The sequence below is a fragment of the Lactuca serriola genome, chromosome 6 (genome assembly GCF_051521515.1).
Source record: "Lactuca serriola cultivar US96UC23 chromosome 6, Lser_US96UC23_V15, whole genome shotgun sequence".
Lineage (NCBI taxonomy): Eukaryota > Viridiplantae > Streptophyta > Magnoliopsida > Asterales > Asteraceae > Lactuca > Lactuca serriola.
This window is the reverse complement of record NC_136413.1, coordinates 130,146,451-130,162,662: the sequence shown is the minus strand read 5'-3', so window position 1 is coordinate 130,162,662 and position 16,212 is coordinate 130,146,451. Positions and strand designations below refer to the sequence as shown.

At 36.2% G+C, this 16,212-nt stretch overlaps 1 protein-coding gene across 1 annotated transcript; it reads left to right on the top strand.

The window, feature by feature from the left end:
* Positions 1–9,468: 9,468 nt before the first annotated feature.
* On the top strand, positions 9,469–12,669 carry LOC145058515 (protein CYTOSOLIC ABA RECEPTOR KINASE 9-like). Its single transcript, XM_079006409.1, has 2 exons — positions 9,469–10,174; positions 11,915–12,669. The coding sequence occupies exons 1-2, from the start codon at positions 9,727–9,729 to the stop codon at positions 12,571–12,573; spliced, it is 1,107 nt and encodes a 368-aa protein (XP_078862535.1). The 5' UTR covers positions 9,469–9,726; the 3' UTR covers positions 12,574–12,669.
* Positions 12,670–16,212: the final 3,543 nt, after the last annotated feature.

Here is a 16,212-nt window from a genome sequence, read left to right as displayed (position 1 = left end):
CCGGGTATCGTATTGAAGGAAGCAGAGATTTATTCAAGAGCGGTTAGGAGGGGGATTTAGAGACCTGCGGTATGAATTTTGAGACTAGGATTATGGGTGGTCGGTGCGAGTTGCAGAGCGAGATGATGCATGTGGTATGTGTCTGAGAAAGGATGAGTGTCTCCACGGCAGGTGGCCAATGGCCAGGAACTTGGTGGTGGTCAGGGTCATTCCAAGTGGAAGGCTCGTAAGGATGGTATTGGCAGTTGAGAACTTCTGAGTCGAATTATGGATGGTATATGCCCTTTGGGGTAGATAGAAGATGATCGAGCAGCCAACTCCCGGGTCGGTATGCTTATTCTTGCATGGGTTTTGAGAAGTAGAGGAAAGAGTTTTGAATGGTCATCAGCATGCTCTGAAGCGCGAGCGATTTCCCCGTGTTCCAAATGGGTGTTGGGATACTCTGAAGTTGCGCATTGTGTGAAATAAAGGATAGATATGAATTTCTGAGGAAATGCATTGAGATAATTGTGTATGATGCCATGAGTGAGAGATTACTGGTTGAGGCAAGACATCGTGATGTTCTTTGATGGTGATCCGAGGTATCCGGGTATATGTCCTGATTTCGAAGTTATTTCAGAATCTTGAGTTTGAGATGACTAGTGGTGTATCAAGTACCTATGGTTCCAGTGGGAGCCTTCGGGTATTGTCGTCAGAAGGGATTATTCAAGAATGTGGATTTCAGCAAGGAAAGGTATTTTGCTATGGCAGTTGCCATCATAATCTGTGATGCATATTCAGGACAAGTGTGTGTAGCTATCTATGATAGTCTGTAGAGCATGAGTTAGTGGACGTAGTGTGGTGTTGTAGTGAGAATGAGATTCTACTATGGCGGTTGCCGTCATAATCTGTGATGCATATTCGGGACAAGTGTGTGTAGCTATCTATGATAGTCTGTGGAGCATGAGTTAGTGGGCGTAGTGTGGTGTTGTAGTGAGAATGAGATTCTGGGGTGATGAGAGAGGGAGTCGTGATACTACGGGGAGCCGTAGTATTCATTAGTCAGAGGGTGTTATGATGCTACGGGGAGCCGTAGTACTCACAAGTCAGAGAGAAGGAGTTGCGATACTACGGGGAGCCGTAGTATTTGCTAGTCAGAGGGTGTTGTGATGCTACGAGGAGCCGTAGTTCTCACTAGTTAGAGACTGTTGTGATGCTACGAGGAGCCGAGTACTCACTAGTCATCGAGAGGTCATCGTGATGCTGCGGGGAGCCATAGTACTCGCTAGACGGAAAGAGAGTGTGATGATGAAGTACTCTCCGATCATGGTATGATACATAAGACTTTTGGGCTTGAGTAGTCCTAGTATTGAGTTTTTGGGGCCTGGTGGTTGAACCAGGGGCAAGACTGGGGTCTCCGTCCTTGTCGGGAATCATTATATTTTGATTTGAGTTGTGGTTATCGCAACATGAGGGGATTGGAAAAGTGCTATTCGCTCGGGACACAGGCTGAGTCATGAGATGAATGTTTCATCGGGACACGAGGTTCCAACTTTGGGGTCGGACCAAACTCTCGAGTTGAGTTTGGTATTGATGGTGTGTGGGTAAACGAGATGAGATTATAGAATTCTGAGTTGAATTCTTGGATGACAGGTATTGTTGTCGCCGGATGTCTAAAACCTGTATAGGTCAATACTCGGGTGTGGGAGATACCGCGGGATGCGCAGGAGTTATGCACATCAGACATCAGAGGTCAGGGTCGAGTCGATCTTCGGTTGGATTGTAGTTTTCGTATGAGGTAAAGAGAATTTCGTGACTTGGGAGTCACTGGGCCGAGATAGTTGACATGAGAAGGAAGTTAGTGATACATTTTGGATCATGTTATGGGTGACCTTTAAGGTTCAACTGTGGAGTTAAAAGTTGACCTGGTGCTCAGTATTGAAGAGGGATATGAGAAATGAGCTAGAGCTTATTATGGTGATGTCTGAGGACACTCCCGGGCGAACATGGTTATTTCTTTTGTGTCCGAGGGCAGAGTGTTGAGGATTCTTTGTTCGGGTAGATTCTGATAGCAGTTTAGTGTATGTACCTCGGTGAGGTGTGAACCCTTTCGTTCTTGAGGCATGATTCGGATAACTTGCATGTCCGGTTTGGGTGAGCGATAGTCGGTTGTGGGTTTGGTCTTATGAGAATAAGAGAGTCAGTGAGTAATCAGGGGTGATATCTGAGGATCGAATATCATGGTGATCGCTAGAGTAGGCGGTCTGGCGGCGGGTCAGGCCACTAGAGTTTCTGGTTATTGGAAGGAGTATTTTAGCGGCGAAAGAGTTGGTTTAAACTCTGGTCTTGGGAATTTCTGTGTGGTTTCAGTTATCCACGGAGAAAGATACCGGTGTACTATGAGATCCTCTCAGTGGTGCCTTTCGTGTTAATGATTTCAATCTATGTGTGGTTAAGGAATTATTTCGATGGCGAAATCTAATTCAAGTGGGGGAGAATTGTAACATCCAGATTTTTAGGGTTATTATGGTGTAGGTTAATCTTATGATTAAAGGAGAGACTCGACGAGTTGAGGATCCAACTCGCCGAGTCGAGTCGGGATTCTCATGCGGATTTAATGAGTGGACTCGGCGAGTCAGAGGAGGGACTCGCCGAGTAGGTGCTGGGCAGAGAAACCCTAATTTCTTGGATTTGGGACCTATTTAAAAGTCCTTATGGCCTTCATTTGCGGCCATTACACCCTCAGAAACCCTAGAGAGCAGAGAGAAAGCGTGTGGTGCAAGAGGAGGGCTAATTCATAATCTTTTGGTGTCTTAGAAAAGGGAAGGATGGATTTCGAGCTAGGATGTCTTATGGGACTCAAATCTTCCATCATTTCATTCAGAGATGTTGTGAGAGGTAAGGATTCATGTCCATCTTCGTTTGGGTGATAGATTTCCTGAATCTAGGGTTTCGTCTCTTCTTTTGGTAAGAGATCTAGAGTATGCCCCGTTGTGTCTATATCTTCAGATCTGGACCTTGAGAGGTTCAGAGAGTCCCTATTCCCCAGCTTTAAGCAGTCGTTTATGAGTTTGGAGCTAAGGTTATCATTTTAAGGGTTATTTCTCCATTTATGGCTATATGTGGGTTCCATGAACGTAAAGTTTGAACCTTTATGTGTTTATTGAGCTTGGGAAGGTCGGATCTATGGATTAGAGGAACAGATCTAACCTCAGAAGTTCGTTTGAGTATGATCATGAAAGCAACTTGCCAAGTTCATAATTGGACTCGACGAGTCGAGTCGGGTTGCCCCACGATTCGAATCTAGTGGAAACCCGTCGAGTGGAAGGTTCACTCAACGAGTCGAGTGAGGCATTGGAGGAGTCAGAAGACACGCATGGACTCGACGAGTCACCCCTGTGTACTCGCCGAGTCTGGTCAGAGTTAACCATTGACTTGAGTTGACTTTTGTTGACTTTGGGGTTTGGTCAACATAGGTAATGGAGGCCATGGAGGGGTAAAATGGTCTTTTACCCACTATCTGATTAGAGTGGGAAAGAGTAATCGCTGGTTTAATTAGAGTTGAGACTTTAAGTGTTAATTAGAGATATTTGCCTTATGTGTTAGGCGGTGGCGAGTTCGAGATTCAAGTGTGAGGATATCTGCTTTCTGCTTGCGAGGTGACTCTACTTACTATACTTTACCTTGAGTAGGTAACTAGAGTTATGTGATAGATTATCTTGTATGTTATGTATGTTATGTGTTGCACTGCATTATTTCTATGTGATTTATGCTGTGTATGTTCCTGAGTTTACAAAGTTAGGACCGGAAGGTCCACAGAGTTAGGACGAGAGGGTCCACAAAGTTAGGGCCAGAGGGCCCATAGAGTTATAGCCTCAAGTGGCTAATATGTGTTATATGTGGTATTTTGGGGAACTCACTAAGCTTCGTGCTTACCGTGTTATGTGTTATGTGTTTCAGGTTTCTCTAAGGTTCGCGGGACGACACCGACTCGATTGTACACACCAGAGAAGCAATTACGTTTTGAGGATCCTGGACTATTATAAGGAGTGTTGTTTTGTAATTTAAATAAAATGGGATTTTATGGAAAGTGTTTAAGATTAAGCGATTTTAAATGAAAATTTTAGTTTTGAAAAAATTCTGGTGTTACAAACGAAGAGTTTTAGGTTTACCTAATAACTTCAGGAAAGGAAAGTTCAAAAAGTCGCATATAACAATCCTATATCTCTCAGCACACACCCTCCCCTTAAGTTCCTAAGGCACCTAATTGAGCTAATCTACATTGTGAGTCTGAACACCGTCTTCTGTATTCATTTTGCTCGCAGCATGGCTCTAATACCAACTTTTAATATCGTGATTTTTCATCTACTTTTTTTTTATTTTTAAAATATCATTTAACGTAATCATGAAATGTATGTCATTTCCTTAGTTTATTCAATAACTCACTTAATATTAAAACAACAACTTCTAAAAGTTCCAAATTCATCATATAATAATACCTAATGTAACTACCCCAAAAGGTCCCTATCCCCGTTAAGGCCACATATCATGCTACCCATTCCAATGCAAGGAGAATAACAAGCAAGGAAACAAGTGCAGAATATGCTAAGTAAGCTAATCATAAGTACAATGTTATGAAATGCAATTACTCAAAAGGGTCAACCAAAGCTTCATATAAATGCACATTGAAACACTCAAATAACATAACATCAGATATATCATATAATCAACATAATTTTTCTCAAATAATATTATTCATCTATAGAGATTTTACATCTAGTTACACTTCATTATTCATCTTTGTAACTAATTATTACTTCATACACCTTTATTATATTGTAAGACATCATTAACCTTCATTTTCATCATTAACAATTACTCTTCTCTTAATCGTATTTGTAAATGTTGTTATAATACTTCCTATTTATGGGTCTATATGTTAATCAGTAACCTGAAGGTAAGTATCTCGTTCACTACTAACGTGGCTGGTATGACCCAATACTCCAACGTTATGTATTAGTAGGAGAAGTGTCAGTTCCATCAAGTTACACCTCCTAGATCCCACGTGGTGTTTGGGTAGACATTCCATCAATTGTCAAGATCACTCCTGTCCTTGAAACAATGGACCATGCCACGAGTTGTTGTCTAGAAAAACCATTCGTCATCAAAGTTGGCTTAAGCTCTTATCCCATAGGTATCTTTCAATCGACTAGGCCATCATATGATTCGGATAGGATACACACCTAAGTCTAGGTTCCAAACCTTAACCCCATAATGTGTATTCCCCCTTTTTTTAATAAGTTATTAATTTATATATAAGGAATTTCACATTTAACCTCACTAAGTAATCATGTATGTTCATTATCATCTTTTAAAAGCATATTAATTCTCAAGTTACTTCTTATGTAAACATGTAAACAAGTAAATACAAGTTAAAGCATTTTACATCACATGTAATTCCATGCACGTATCATCATTATGGCTTGACAACATGACTAGCATGCTTTGTCCTAATCATCATAGACAAGTGTTTCCAAGAAATTATGGCATGCACACATCACATAAAATCAACACAAGGAAACTTAGGTTCATTCGAATAATATATGACAAACAATAACATGTCACATACAATAGGGTACCATCAACATAAACAACTTAGGTTCATTTCAATCCATCTAAGATATGAAATTCCCTAACAAAGTTCTTTAAAAACAACAAATAAATGGATTAATAGAAGTTTAGATGAACAAAAAAGAGCTATTTACTACACAAAACAAGAAAATTAGTTATTAGGCCAAATTCTCAGATTTTGACCTAAAACAGCTGCCTGTTGAAGGCCACATTGGCACCACTTAAACCTTCAAAAATTATAATTTTTCTCCATAATCCAATAGTTTAGGCTTCTACCTTTTCAAAAAGTGTTCGCATATGTCCATAATATTTTTCTAGATTTATCTATGAATTTTACAAAACTGCATATTCATAGAACTAACTTCTCACCAGTCTGTGAAAGGATGATTTTCACCTTGGTCAGAGGAAATTACAGGGCCTAGAAATAATCAAGGACAAACGAAGCTCAAAATTCAAAATTTGAGAGTTTACGGAAAAACAAAGTCCATTGCTAAAAGAGAAAACACCATTAATGCTTGAGTTTCCTCCACCATTAAGCCTCATGAAAGGATTTTAAGGACTCTTTTTAAGAGCTTTAGATGGCTAAAAATGTTGTTTTTACAAAAAATTAATCACTATGATTGAGATAGAAATCAAAAAAAGTTTTAGCAATCAACAAAGAAGACAATTACTCCAAAACTTGGGGCAATTCAAGGACATGAACAATAAAATCGGTGAGGGTGTTCATAATAAGATTTTGTTAACAATAAGCCATCAAAAATACCATCAAAGTGGCTAGAAATTGACCAAACAAAACACTATAATTAGAGTAGGAAGAAGAAGATTAGTAGAATCATTTGGAAAGCAATTCAATCTCTTAACTCAATAGAATTGATAGAAAATTTGGAGTTTGACCAAATGAGAAAGAAAATTAGTGACTTACAATGGAAGGAAGATCAATCCTAACACTTCAATTGCAAAAAAGTTATATCGATTGCCTTCCTCCACTGTTTGCATCGCCGATACTTTCTACTTTTCACTCCTTGTGATCATTCCTGCTTTCCAAAAACTCGATCGACCCTTTTTTCTTTTCCTTACTAGACCTAGAGACAATGGATTGTCATTTAGACATCAATGAAACATGGATTCGGGCCCCAAAAAATGTAGAAACCGGAAGTAGAACGTCAATAGGTAGGACATATAACCTAATTAACATCCAAATAACCTATCATTTTCTGAGGAGGTGGCAAAGAGTTAAAGAACAAAAATATAAGTACACAAAAGATACTTTAGAATACGTTTGAGAGCAGTAAAATGAGGCTCTCATGGATGATGCATGTGAAAAAAGATTTGCTAAACTACGCAGGTGACGCTCAGTCTAGTAAAAGTCAAATACTAGAGGTCACTAACTAAGGCGTGATATAATGTAGGACCAGAGAACAATGGACTGAAAATACAAAGCTTAGCCTTTGTGTCCAACTGAGTCCGAGTAGCTTTGCAATTTTAATCTTATATCGTTTAAGGATGTGACAATTGTCAAAATCGTCACCGATTGTCGATCCCAACCCGATGAGCATCAATATAATAGGGTAAATATATAATATTTGTCAATCTATGATGAAACTACAAGATTCGTATTTCAACGTATATAAGAAAAACCAGTTTAATACTTTGTAAACTATAAGAATAAGTGTGTTATTTTATATAAATAATAACATATTCTTAAAGTACACATCTCCATGATTCTGAAAATATAAATTTCTTAAAAATATGACTGCATTTGAAAAAGTTATGATTTTTCTAAGTTATTAATTCAACCCTACTATGAGGGTAGCGCAATAATTAAGAAAAAAGATATTAGTTGAGTTTTATCCAAAACCCCCAAATGAAGATTCATAATATTCTTCGATATAAGAGCATGGATGGAGAGAACGGCAAAACCAAAGTGTGTATGTAGAAGTTATGACTTTTATAAAATCATCTAGACTCCCCTCATTATAAAATATGGGCAAGAAATAAAGTTAGATTTGACAAATACAATCTAAACGAAAGTTGTAGAATTAGTCGATATTTACGTGTGAATATAAAGAACGCCAAGAACGTAGATCATATGTAAAAGTTATAAATTTTACAAAATTCAGCATGCAACCTAACGATAAGATTCACGGATATTATCGTGATGTGGTCGAACAGAACGTGCGGTGCCTATTACTTTCTTTTTTCTTTGACTCTATAAATAAAACATTACCCTCTTCGATTCATTTGAATCAATTCACTTTCACAAATGTGTGTGTGATTCCATTTTTATTTTTATTTTCTATTTTCTATTTTCTTTTAATTTATTTTTGTTTTTATTTTATTTGGAGCATCATTTTTCAAGCCAGATTAATCATAAACGTCTGACCATTCACAAAAACCAGTACCGATTAAAGCATGCTATGATGGTAAGTTTCACGGGCCCTTTCCAAAGCTTTCTAATTTTTTTTAGGGGGGAGGGGGGATACATGCTAAATATTGATTCTATAATTATCATTCATTTTTATATAATAAATTTTAGAATATATTGTACGTTTCGTTACTCTGTCAAACTTTTTTGGGTAGTATTGTAACTAATCGTTACATTGCCCAAAGTTTACAAATAAACATTGTAACTAGTTGTTATTATGTCCACCTATTATAAGCATTGTAACCGCTCGTTATTCTACATGTATTTATAGCTTCAATATTATGTCGTTATTATGACTGTTCAAATTTTGGAAGCGTGTGGATGTAGAGAACGGCAAAAACAAAGCGTGCATTCTGAAGTTATGATTTTTATAAAATCGTCTAGAGTGCCGTCATTATAAAGTTATGGGCTAGAAATAAAGTCAGAATTTACCAATACAATCTAAAGGAAAGTTATAGTATAGAGTGCCGTCATTATAAAGTTATGGGGATACATGCTAAATATTGATTCGTTAATCTTAAGTGAACATGAGAGGTATGTATAGATTTATATGCGGTAGACACCGCCACAGATGGTTGCTACTTACAACCATGGTGGTCAAGTCAAAGCAGAGATAACTAATGTCGCATCGTGTTGGGACACAATCTTATGTAAATAGCTCAATTATGAGAACTTATTGTGACATTGTCAATGATCCTTAAAAAAGTAAAAAGCATAAAGTTTACAACCACAAATAGGGATCATCTAATATAAATAGTAGTATACATATACATTATTTATACTACGGACAATAACAAAAATATAAATGTTGAAAAATACAATAAATAACTAGTGGAAAATATAAAATTCAAAAATTTTAGAATATATCATATGTCCAAATGAAAGAAAAAATGACATTTAACAAAAGATTGTTTATTTATTAGGGAAATTAATTATACTACATGTACACATGTACACTTATTGGGCTAAAGTGCCACTAAGGCTACATGGGCCGATATACAAAACATATACAACCTATAAATACCTAACAATAATGTCACATCAATGTTGTAAATTGTACGAGAAATATAATCTTGGCCTTTGTCAGATAAAGTTTATCCTGGTCCAAGCTAGACCTAGTAGGTTTTTTCTGTATCGGTCTTTAATAATATCGAGTTTTATCTTATTAGTTAATATCCTTTCTTATGAAAAACAAAATATTTTATATTCAGAATTCACATACAAAAACCCATGCAAAAAACAATAATTCAAGATAAGGTTGAACCCTATCTTCGTGCCATGTTCAAAGTGACTGAACTTTCTTTTGGCTTGCTATAGATTTCGCTCTGGATAAGAAATTCAACGGTAAAATAAGTAAGGACACAATTGAGACCGCTAAGCACATACACACTCATATATTCCCATGTCTCAAACAACGTATTGACTTGCTTGACAACCCTAACCCCACTACACTCCAAACCAAAGGATATGTAATACAAACTTCAACCTACCTTCTCCAATCCCTTTATTCCAACACTTCATAACTAACTCCTCTCTCTTGAGTAAATGTTCATATATGCTACCATGAGGGAGTGACGACAACCAAAAAAATATTTAAGGTAACCCAAATATTATTTTCTTGAACCAACACCAAAATCCATTTTTATTTTGTCAAGGGATTGGGTAGTTTATAGGGCTAAGATCACATAATCATGGGATCCATACATGGGTTAGGCAAATCAGCAATAAAAAGCTACTGGATAGGTGCGGCGATTGTACTGATTATCATTCTCACGGCACTCTTAAAAAAATGGGCAGTTTATTTAGACAAGCAAGCCGAAGCAAGATCTTTGGCTAAAGCACAAGGCGATGAGAATCAGAAGAACATTGGTTTATGTTCATTATCTACTACTAAGGGTATTCGGACTTTTGCACTTGATGAAATCAAAGCCACAACAAGGAATTTTCGAATACGGATAGGTGTTGGTGCCACATCTTATGTTTATCTCGCAGACCTTGGTGATGGTCGGTTTGGTGCAGTTAAGAGGGTGATGGAAGAGAGAGGTGGTAGCCAGAAGATGTTTCTTGATGAAGTATCTATATTGCTTAGGATTTCTCACCCTAACTTGGTTGGGTTGTTGGGTTTTTGCTTAGACCAAGGTAATTAAGCTTCACATAGATATCTTCTCTTTATAATTACAACATTATTACAATGAAATTACAACACGTTAATCTTTGCGTTTAGGTTTTATTAAAAATAGTATAAAGAAGTCATCATTAGAACAATAGAAAGCTAAGATATGTATTTCGATTTGAAATAAATATATAGGAATAATAACATTATACATCCTTTTGAACTTATGTTTCATTCATGAGGTTATATATAATTTTATTATAATAATTAATTAGAACTAATGCTTATAAGTTAAGTAATTTATTTATACATTTCTGGTGATAACTTTATATATCAAAAAAATAATAATAATAATAATAATAATAATACATCCATGTGAACTTATACTTAATTCATGAGCACTGTTTTGTCTTTTAGATTAAGATATTTTGAACTGACATTTATGTAGCCCAATTACAAAACACTAAATGTTATATAATATATGCTTGAAACCCCACTTTAAACTGCAGACCTTAATTGTTGTTGGAATTAGCTAGTTTTGTGCAAGTCAAATTTAACAGTTTTTGATTGTTTATTCAAATTCATTTTAAGATAAAATAATAGAACGAAAAAGAAAAACAAGTACATATATTTAGTGATTAATTGATGATAGAAATGAGGGTCACATTTACGTTTTAGTGGTGTGCATATTATATTAATTAGTCATAGTATCCTTTTTTGTTTCCTGTGTTAGTTTGTGTTTGTTTACATGTCAAGTCGTACCCAACCAAACGGACATAAAGAGAAAAAGGAACATAATAAAGATATCATTCCAATAGTTGAGAATGCATATTCCTAGTTTTGTACTCCTCCGTATTGTCCTAGGGTTATATTACTCCTAGGGGTTATCTTGTCGATAACTAAGTATTCTTTCCAAAAAGAAGAAACAAGCACAAATATACTATTTTCAGTTTTAAATATCACCTCGTTCATTTCAAAATGAAAAAGATCATATAATTGCTAAAATCAAGGTTGTCAACATTCACATTCCGTTTACACGATCATGAATGGGAATATGGGATGGTTAAATTCGATAAAAAGACAAACTAGCTAGTTATAAATTTACAATATAAAAAGTACATTTTCGTCTATTTGTTCACCTAAAATTAATATGCGCTTAAAAGTTAATACCTAAACTAGCAGTATAATAATAAGATTATAATTCAAACGAAATTGCTGTAACTTCTCAAAAGCACTAATTCTTTACAACATGAGGGAGAAAATGTCAAAGCTTATAATTCTCATTACAGCAGGTTTTTTCAAAGTCATTTCATCTCTATATATGTGCGATACATTTTCTAAGGTTTCAAAGACTTTTAAGGTTACACTTTTAACTCTTATTACCAAATTACAGAAATTGGTAGGATCAAATCGGCTTATGTTCTACTGTCTTATGATCTTGCCTTAAAAACAATCTTACTTGTATTCAATTCTTTAAAAACCGGTATTTTAGTTGAACTCGTATTTTACAATTAATAATATCTTGCTTATTTTACCATTTTTTTAAAGTATAAAATACTAAAAAACAATGCACTTAATCATGAGTTTTTATTTTATTTTTTTGTCTGTAATCACTAAAATATATTTTCAATTGATTACTGTCCAATTGCTTTCCCACTTTACAAAAAATCTAAAATGTTATTTGTGAAGCATGTTTTTATATATCTTAAAAGTAATATGTTTTTCCGTTACATAAGTGGCTTAATTTTTGTCTGTATTGATTATAGGTGAACAGCTTCTTCTACTAGAATATATACCAAACAAGAGCCTCTTTGATCGGCTACACACCCGAAAAGGCAAATCTTCAGGATCTCTTTCATGGTCGAGTCGTATAAGCATTGCCCTAGACATCGCCTACGCCCTAGACTACCTACACTCAGTCGCAGACCCTCCAGTCATCCATAGAGACGTCAAGTCGTCCAACATTCTACTCATCAACGACGATCATGCTAAACTTGCAGACTTTGGATTATGTAAGTTAGGGCATGATACACAAAGTGCCCAAACCCCAACAATCATACGAGGTTCTTTAGGCTATGTTGATACGAATTACCTCAACACAGGTCTAGTATCACCTAAGAGTGATGTATATAGTTTTGGGGTGCTATTGCTAGAGCTTATAACTGGAATGAAATCACTACAAGGGTCAGTAACCCTAGCAGAGTGGACGAATGAGTGTAGAAAACATCATGATGTGGATATTTTGATGGGTATGTTGGATCCGAAGCTAAATGGTGAAGTGAATGCAGAGCAACTTAGAGTTCTTGTCAACGTTGCGAATATGGCTTTGTTAGAGAACTCGATGGCAAGACCGAATATGGCGGAAATTGCATATAGAATATCAAGTTGTATGGACAATTCGCTGGAAAAGGATTTGCCTGTATGATTCATGCGATGGGTTGATAGTATATATACCATGTGAATTTGAACCGTTAGGCATACATTTGTAGTCGCATCCAACCCATTTTGTATAGAACATTCTTTTATAACACAGAAAGGAGATGCAGAATATCACAATTTTATTGTATTTCGATTTTTTTATCCTAAATCTACCATCTTCTTCTTCATTTTTCTTACATTTGTTTGGAAGTATCCACCACAACTTAGCCCTATATGCGACCATAATCACATAAAATTTGAGAAAAATGTTGGTCAACAATGTTGGTATATTTTTGTAAAGGTAGATATTTTTTTACATTGTTTATCGTTACCAACCACATATAATCGGTCAAACAATTGAATCGGGAGAAATAATTATTGGTGCTAGACATTATATGTATTTGTATGCGAAATCTTTGTTAACCCAAGTATTATGTTCTTTAGTTAGCCCACCGTTGTATATTGAGCCCAATTGTATATTTCTTATATATATTATACGTAAAGGCTTGATGTCGTTTCATGGGAAATTATGTTTTGTAACATGGTATTAGGCTACTATCATCCCTAAACCTAGCTGATCCCTTCCTATGGTCATCATCTTCTTCTATCCTACTACATCTGCTCTTCTCTCTGTTTACATCAAAGTTTCTCCCTTCTCGTTTTTCATCATGTCTGGATCTTCTTCTACTCCTAAACCTTCTCCCAATGATAAAATTTATGTGATAACCAACATTAAATCTTATGTTCCCCTTCTTCTTGATCTCGACCGCTTGAATTATAACTCCTGGAAAAAACCTTTTAAAACTCACTACATTGGATACAAAGTCTATGGTCATCTTAATGACACTTCTCAGATTGAAGATGATCCAAAATGGGAGACATTAGACAATATTGTCAAACAATGGTTATATGACACTCTCACTCAACGTGTTCTCCAATCTAATCTCAAACCCACGCTACAGCAGCAGATGTATGGAAGACCATTGAAGATTTGTTTCATGAGAATAAAGAGATAAAATATATGGAATTAGATGATGAACTTTGTACAATCACCATTGGAGATTCTTTAGTTATGGAGTATTGCACTCACATCAAGTCCATCTCCGACCTTATTGCTAACATTGGATCCCCAGTACCTGAAAGAAACCCAGTCATTTATTCCATCAATGGCTTATCTCCGAAATTTGCTCACGTCGTCACCACCATCCAACATCAAAAGTCGTTTCCCACCTTCCTTAACAGGCGCTCCATGCTCACACTTGAAGAACGATCCATGATTAAAGATCACTCACGCTAATTTCAAGCTTCACACCAAGATAACGCATCATCACCCACTATTCTTGCAATAGAGCACCAAAATCGGCCCTCTAATTCTCGATTCTGCAATTTAGGGAGTAGAGGCGGTGGCCGAAATTTATAAGGCAGCAGCAGAGGTGGTAGGAATGGCATCAGAAATGGAGGACGACAGGCTTTGGTCGTAGTCCAAACAATTTGGGAGGGGGTAGCTTTTACCCTTGGTCAATGCCGCAAGGTCAATAGCAGCAGCATGGGCTGCTACCATATCCAATGACCCATCAGGCTTAATGGCCCAATGGTGCAAATTCCTCTTTCCCTCTGTATTGGCCCACTTCAAATCCAGCTTAAGCCCAACAAAATGCTTTTTTCTATACGACACAATAGCCCAATAACCAACCCAATTGCTGGCAATGGTTTCAATACTCGAATAAAATGGATCAATCGGCTTTGAATACTATGACCCTTGCAGATTGGTACATGGATATCGGGGCAACCACACACCTTCACACCAGAACAGGTACTCTCAAGTCTTTTAGCAATACGTACAACAATTCAATTTTATCGCTATTAGTCGGCGATGGATCTGGTCACTAAACTTGCTCACTCTCATATTCATTTAAATCCTTTTCGGACTCTTGTCCTAAAAAATATTCTTATTACACCACAAATTATTCTAGAAATGCTAAGGCTCTAGGAAAGCCGTCCATAGCCTATGGAGAGTTCTAGATTGCCTCTTGCTCAACTATTGAGCAATTACAATTCAGTCTCTGCACTTTTAATTAATTCATTTAATCCCAAAATTAATTCTAATTAATTTCTAATTAAATAGTAATTAAATATTACTATATCTAATTAATATATTATTCTCATAATATATTAATAAATTACTTATTTCAGTTTATTAATCAAATTAATAAATCAACATCTTTCTCCAAAATCATTATTCCCAGTTGCTAGTCTTGAGGGCAACCCAAAAGGACTGTTCTACTATCAATTCAAGTATATAGTAATTATAGTTATGGGCTTAGACACCTAATCCAACAGCCTGCCACTTGGATAAGTCTAATAACTATAGTTGCCAGTATATCCTTCTAAATCAATTAGCAATTTGTAGCTCTCAAAGCCACTCTCAAACTCTAACCTAGTCAGTTATGTGTCCTAAGATAAGTGATCCTATAATCATCCGTTCTGCAAGATATCATGTGGACAAATGACATGGAACAGAATCAATCTCATTGTTCAATACTTTGATTCCCAATTCCTGATTTGTAATGACAAAGAACTAGTAATCGAAGACATCAATTTAGTCATGGCAGGGCCCGACATTATAAGTCAACACCAAATCATTGAGAGGCCCAATATATTTCTTTTCCCGTTAGGGCAAAAGGAATAGATAAACTTTGACTTATATTTTTGCACTATTTACTCATGAAATCATGCACAACAATACGTTTTATAACATCAAGTTATTGATGTGTTTACGTATTATCAATGCACAACCAACTCGTAAACAACAACTCATATATATCTCTGTTTAAAGATTATAAGATATAATCATCTCAGAATTACTCATGATTAATTCAATATAGTATTTATCTGAGCGTAGGTTAATCCAATAGTTAAATCTCTATTTCAAAGTACTCATGAATGTTGCAACAAACCATTTCTATGTCTAAACTATTTTGACAATCTACAATCCAATTCATGACAATCTTGATTAACTACTCACTTCCAAAAGTATGATCGAATGTGGAAGTTTAAATAATCTAATTATTCAGGAAGTAAAACATGTAAAACTGAAAGAAAATATTAAACAATTGACAAAAGATAGTAAACATGTAACATCATGTTTTTAGCCGATTCATATTTGGGACCGAGACTCGAATAGATGTTCTAGAAGGCTCCAGGTCTTAGGAAAGAAAGGTTTAGACTCACCTGAGTATGGGTAAGGTAGATTAGATGATCTGAGAGTTCGGTTGGTGTTTTTAGAGACCAAGGGTATGTCGGTAGAGTGGCAGTTCAGGCCTTTTATGGAATTATATTTTTGTTCAGAAAGTTTTATAGCAAGGAGGAGTTGATAGAAAGGTAGAGCTCTTCGAGGCCATTCAGTGGATATAAAGAACGTCAAAAACTGAGTTGAAACAAGGAAGTTATGGTCGTTTGAAGTTTGAGTGGTTTGAGTGAGTGATCGTTGACTTGTTGACCAAGCTCATTTAAGGATCATGACGTGCGAAGCGTCGGATTCTCCCAAACCCGTATTTTTAGGTATTTAAAGGTTTGAGATGATTAGGGTTGCTTCTCCTCAGACTCTTTCACTCCTAAGACCTCTAGAATCCCTAATCTCATCCCC

Bases quoted from the DNA above. Each gene is read 5' to 3' on its own strand.
- LOC145058515 (XM_079006409.1), top strand. From the start codon at position 9,727: ATGGGATCCATACATGGGTTAGGCAAATCAGCAATAAAAAGCTACTGG. The intron at 10,175-11,914 runs GTAATTAAGCTT...TATTGATTATAG, and splicing joins GGGTTTTTGCTTAGACCAAG to GTGAACAGCTTCTTCTACTA.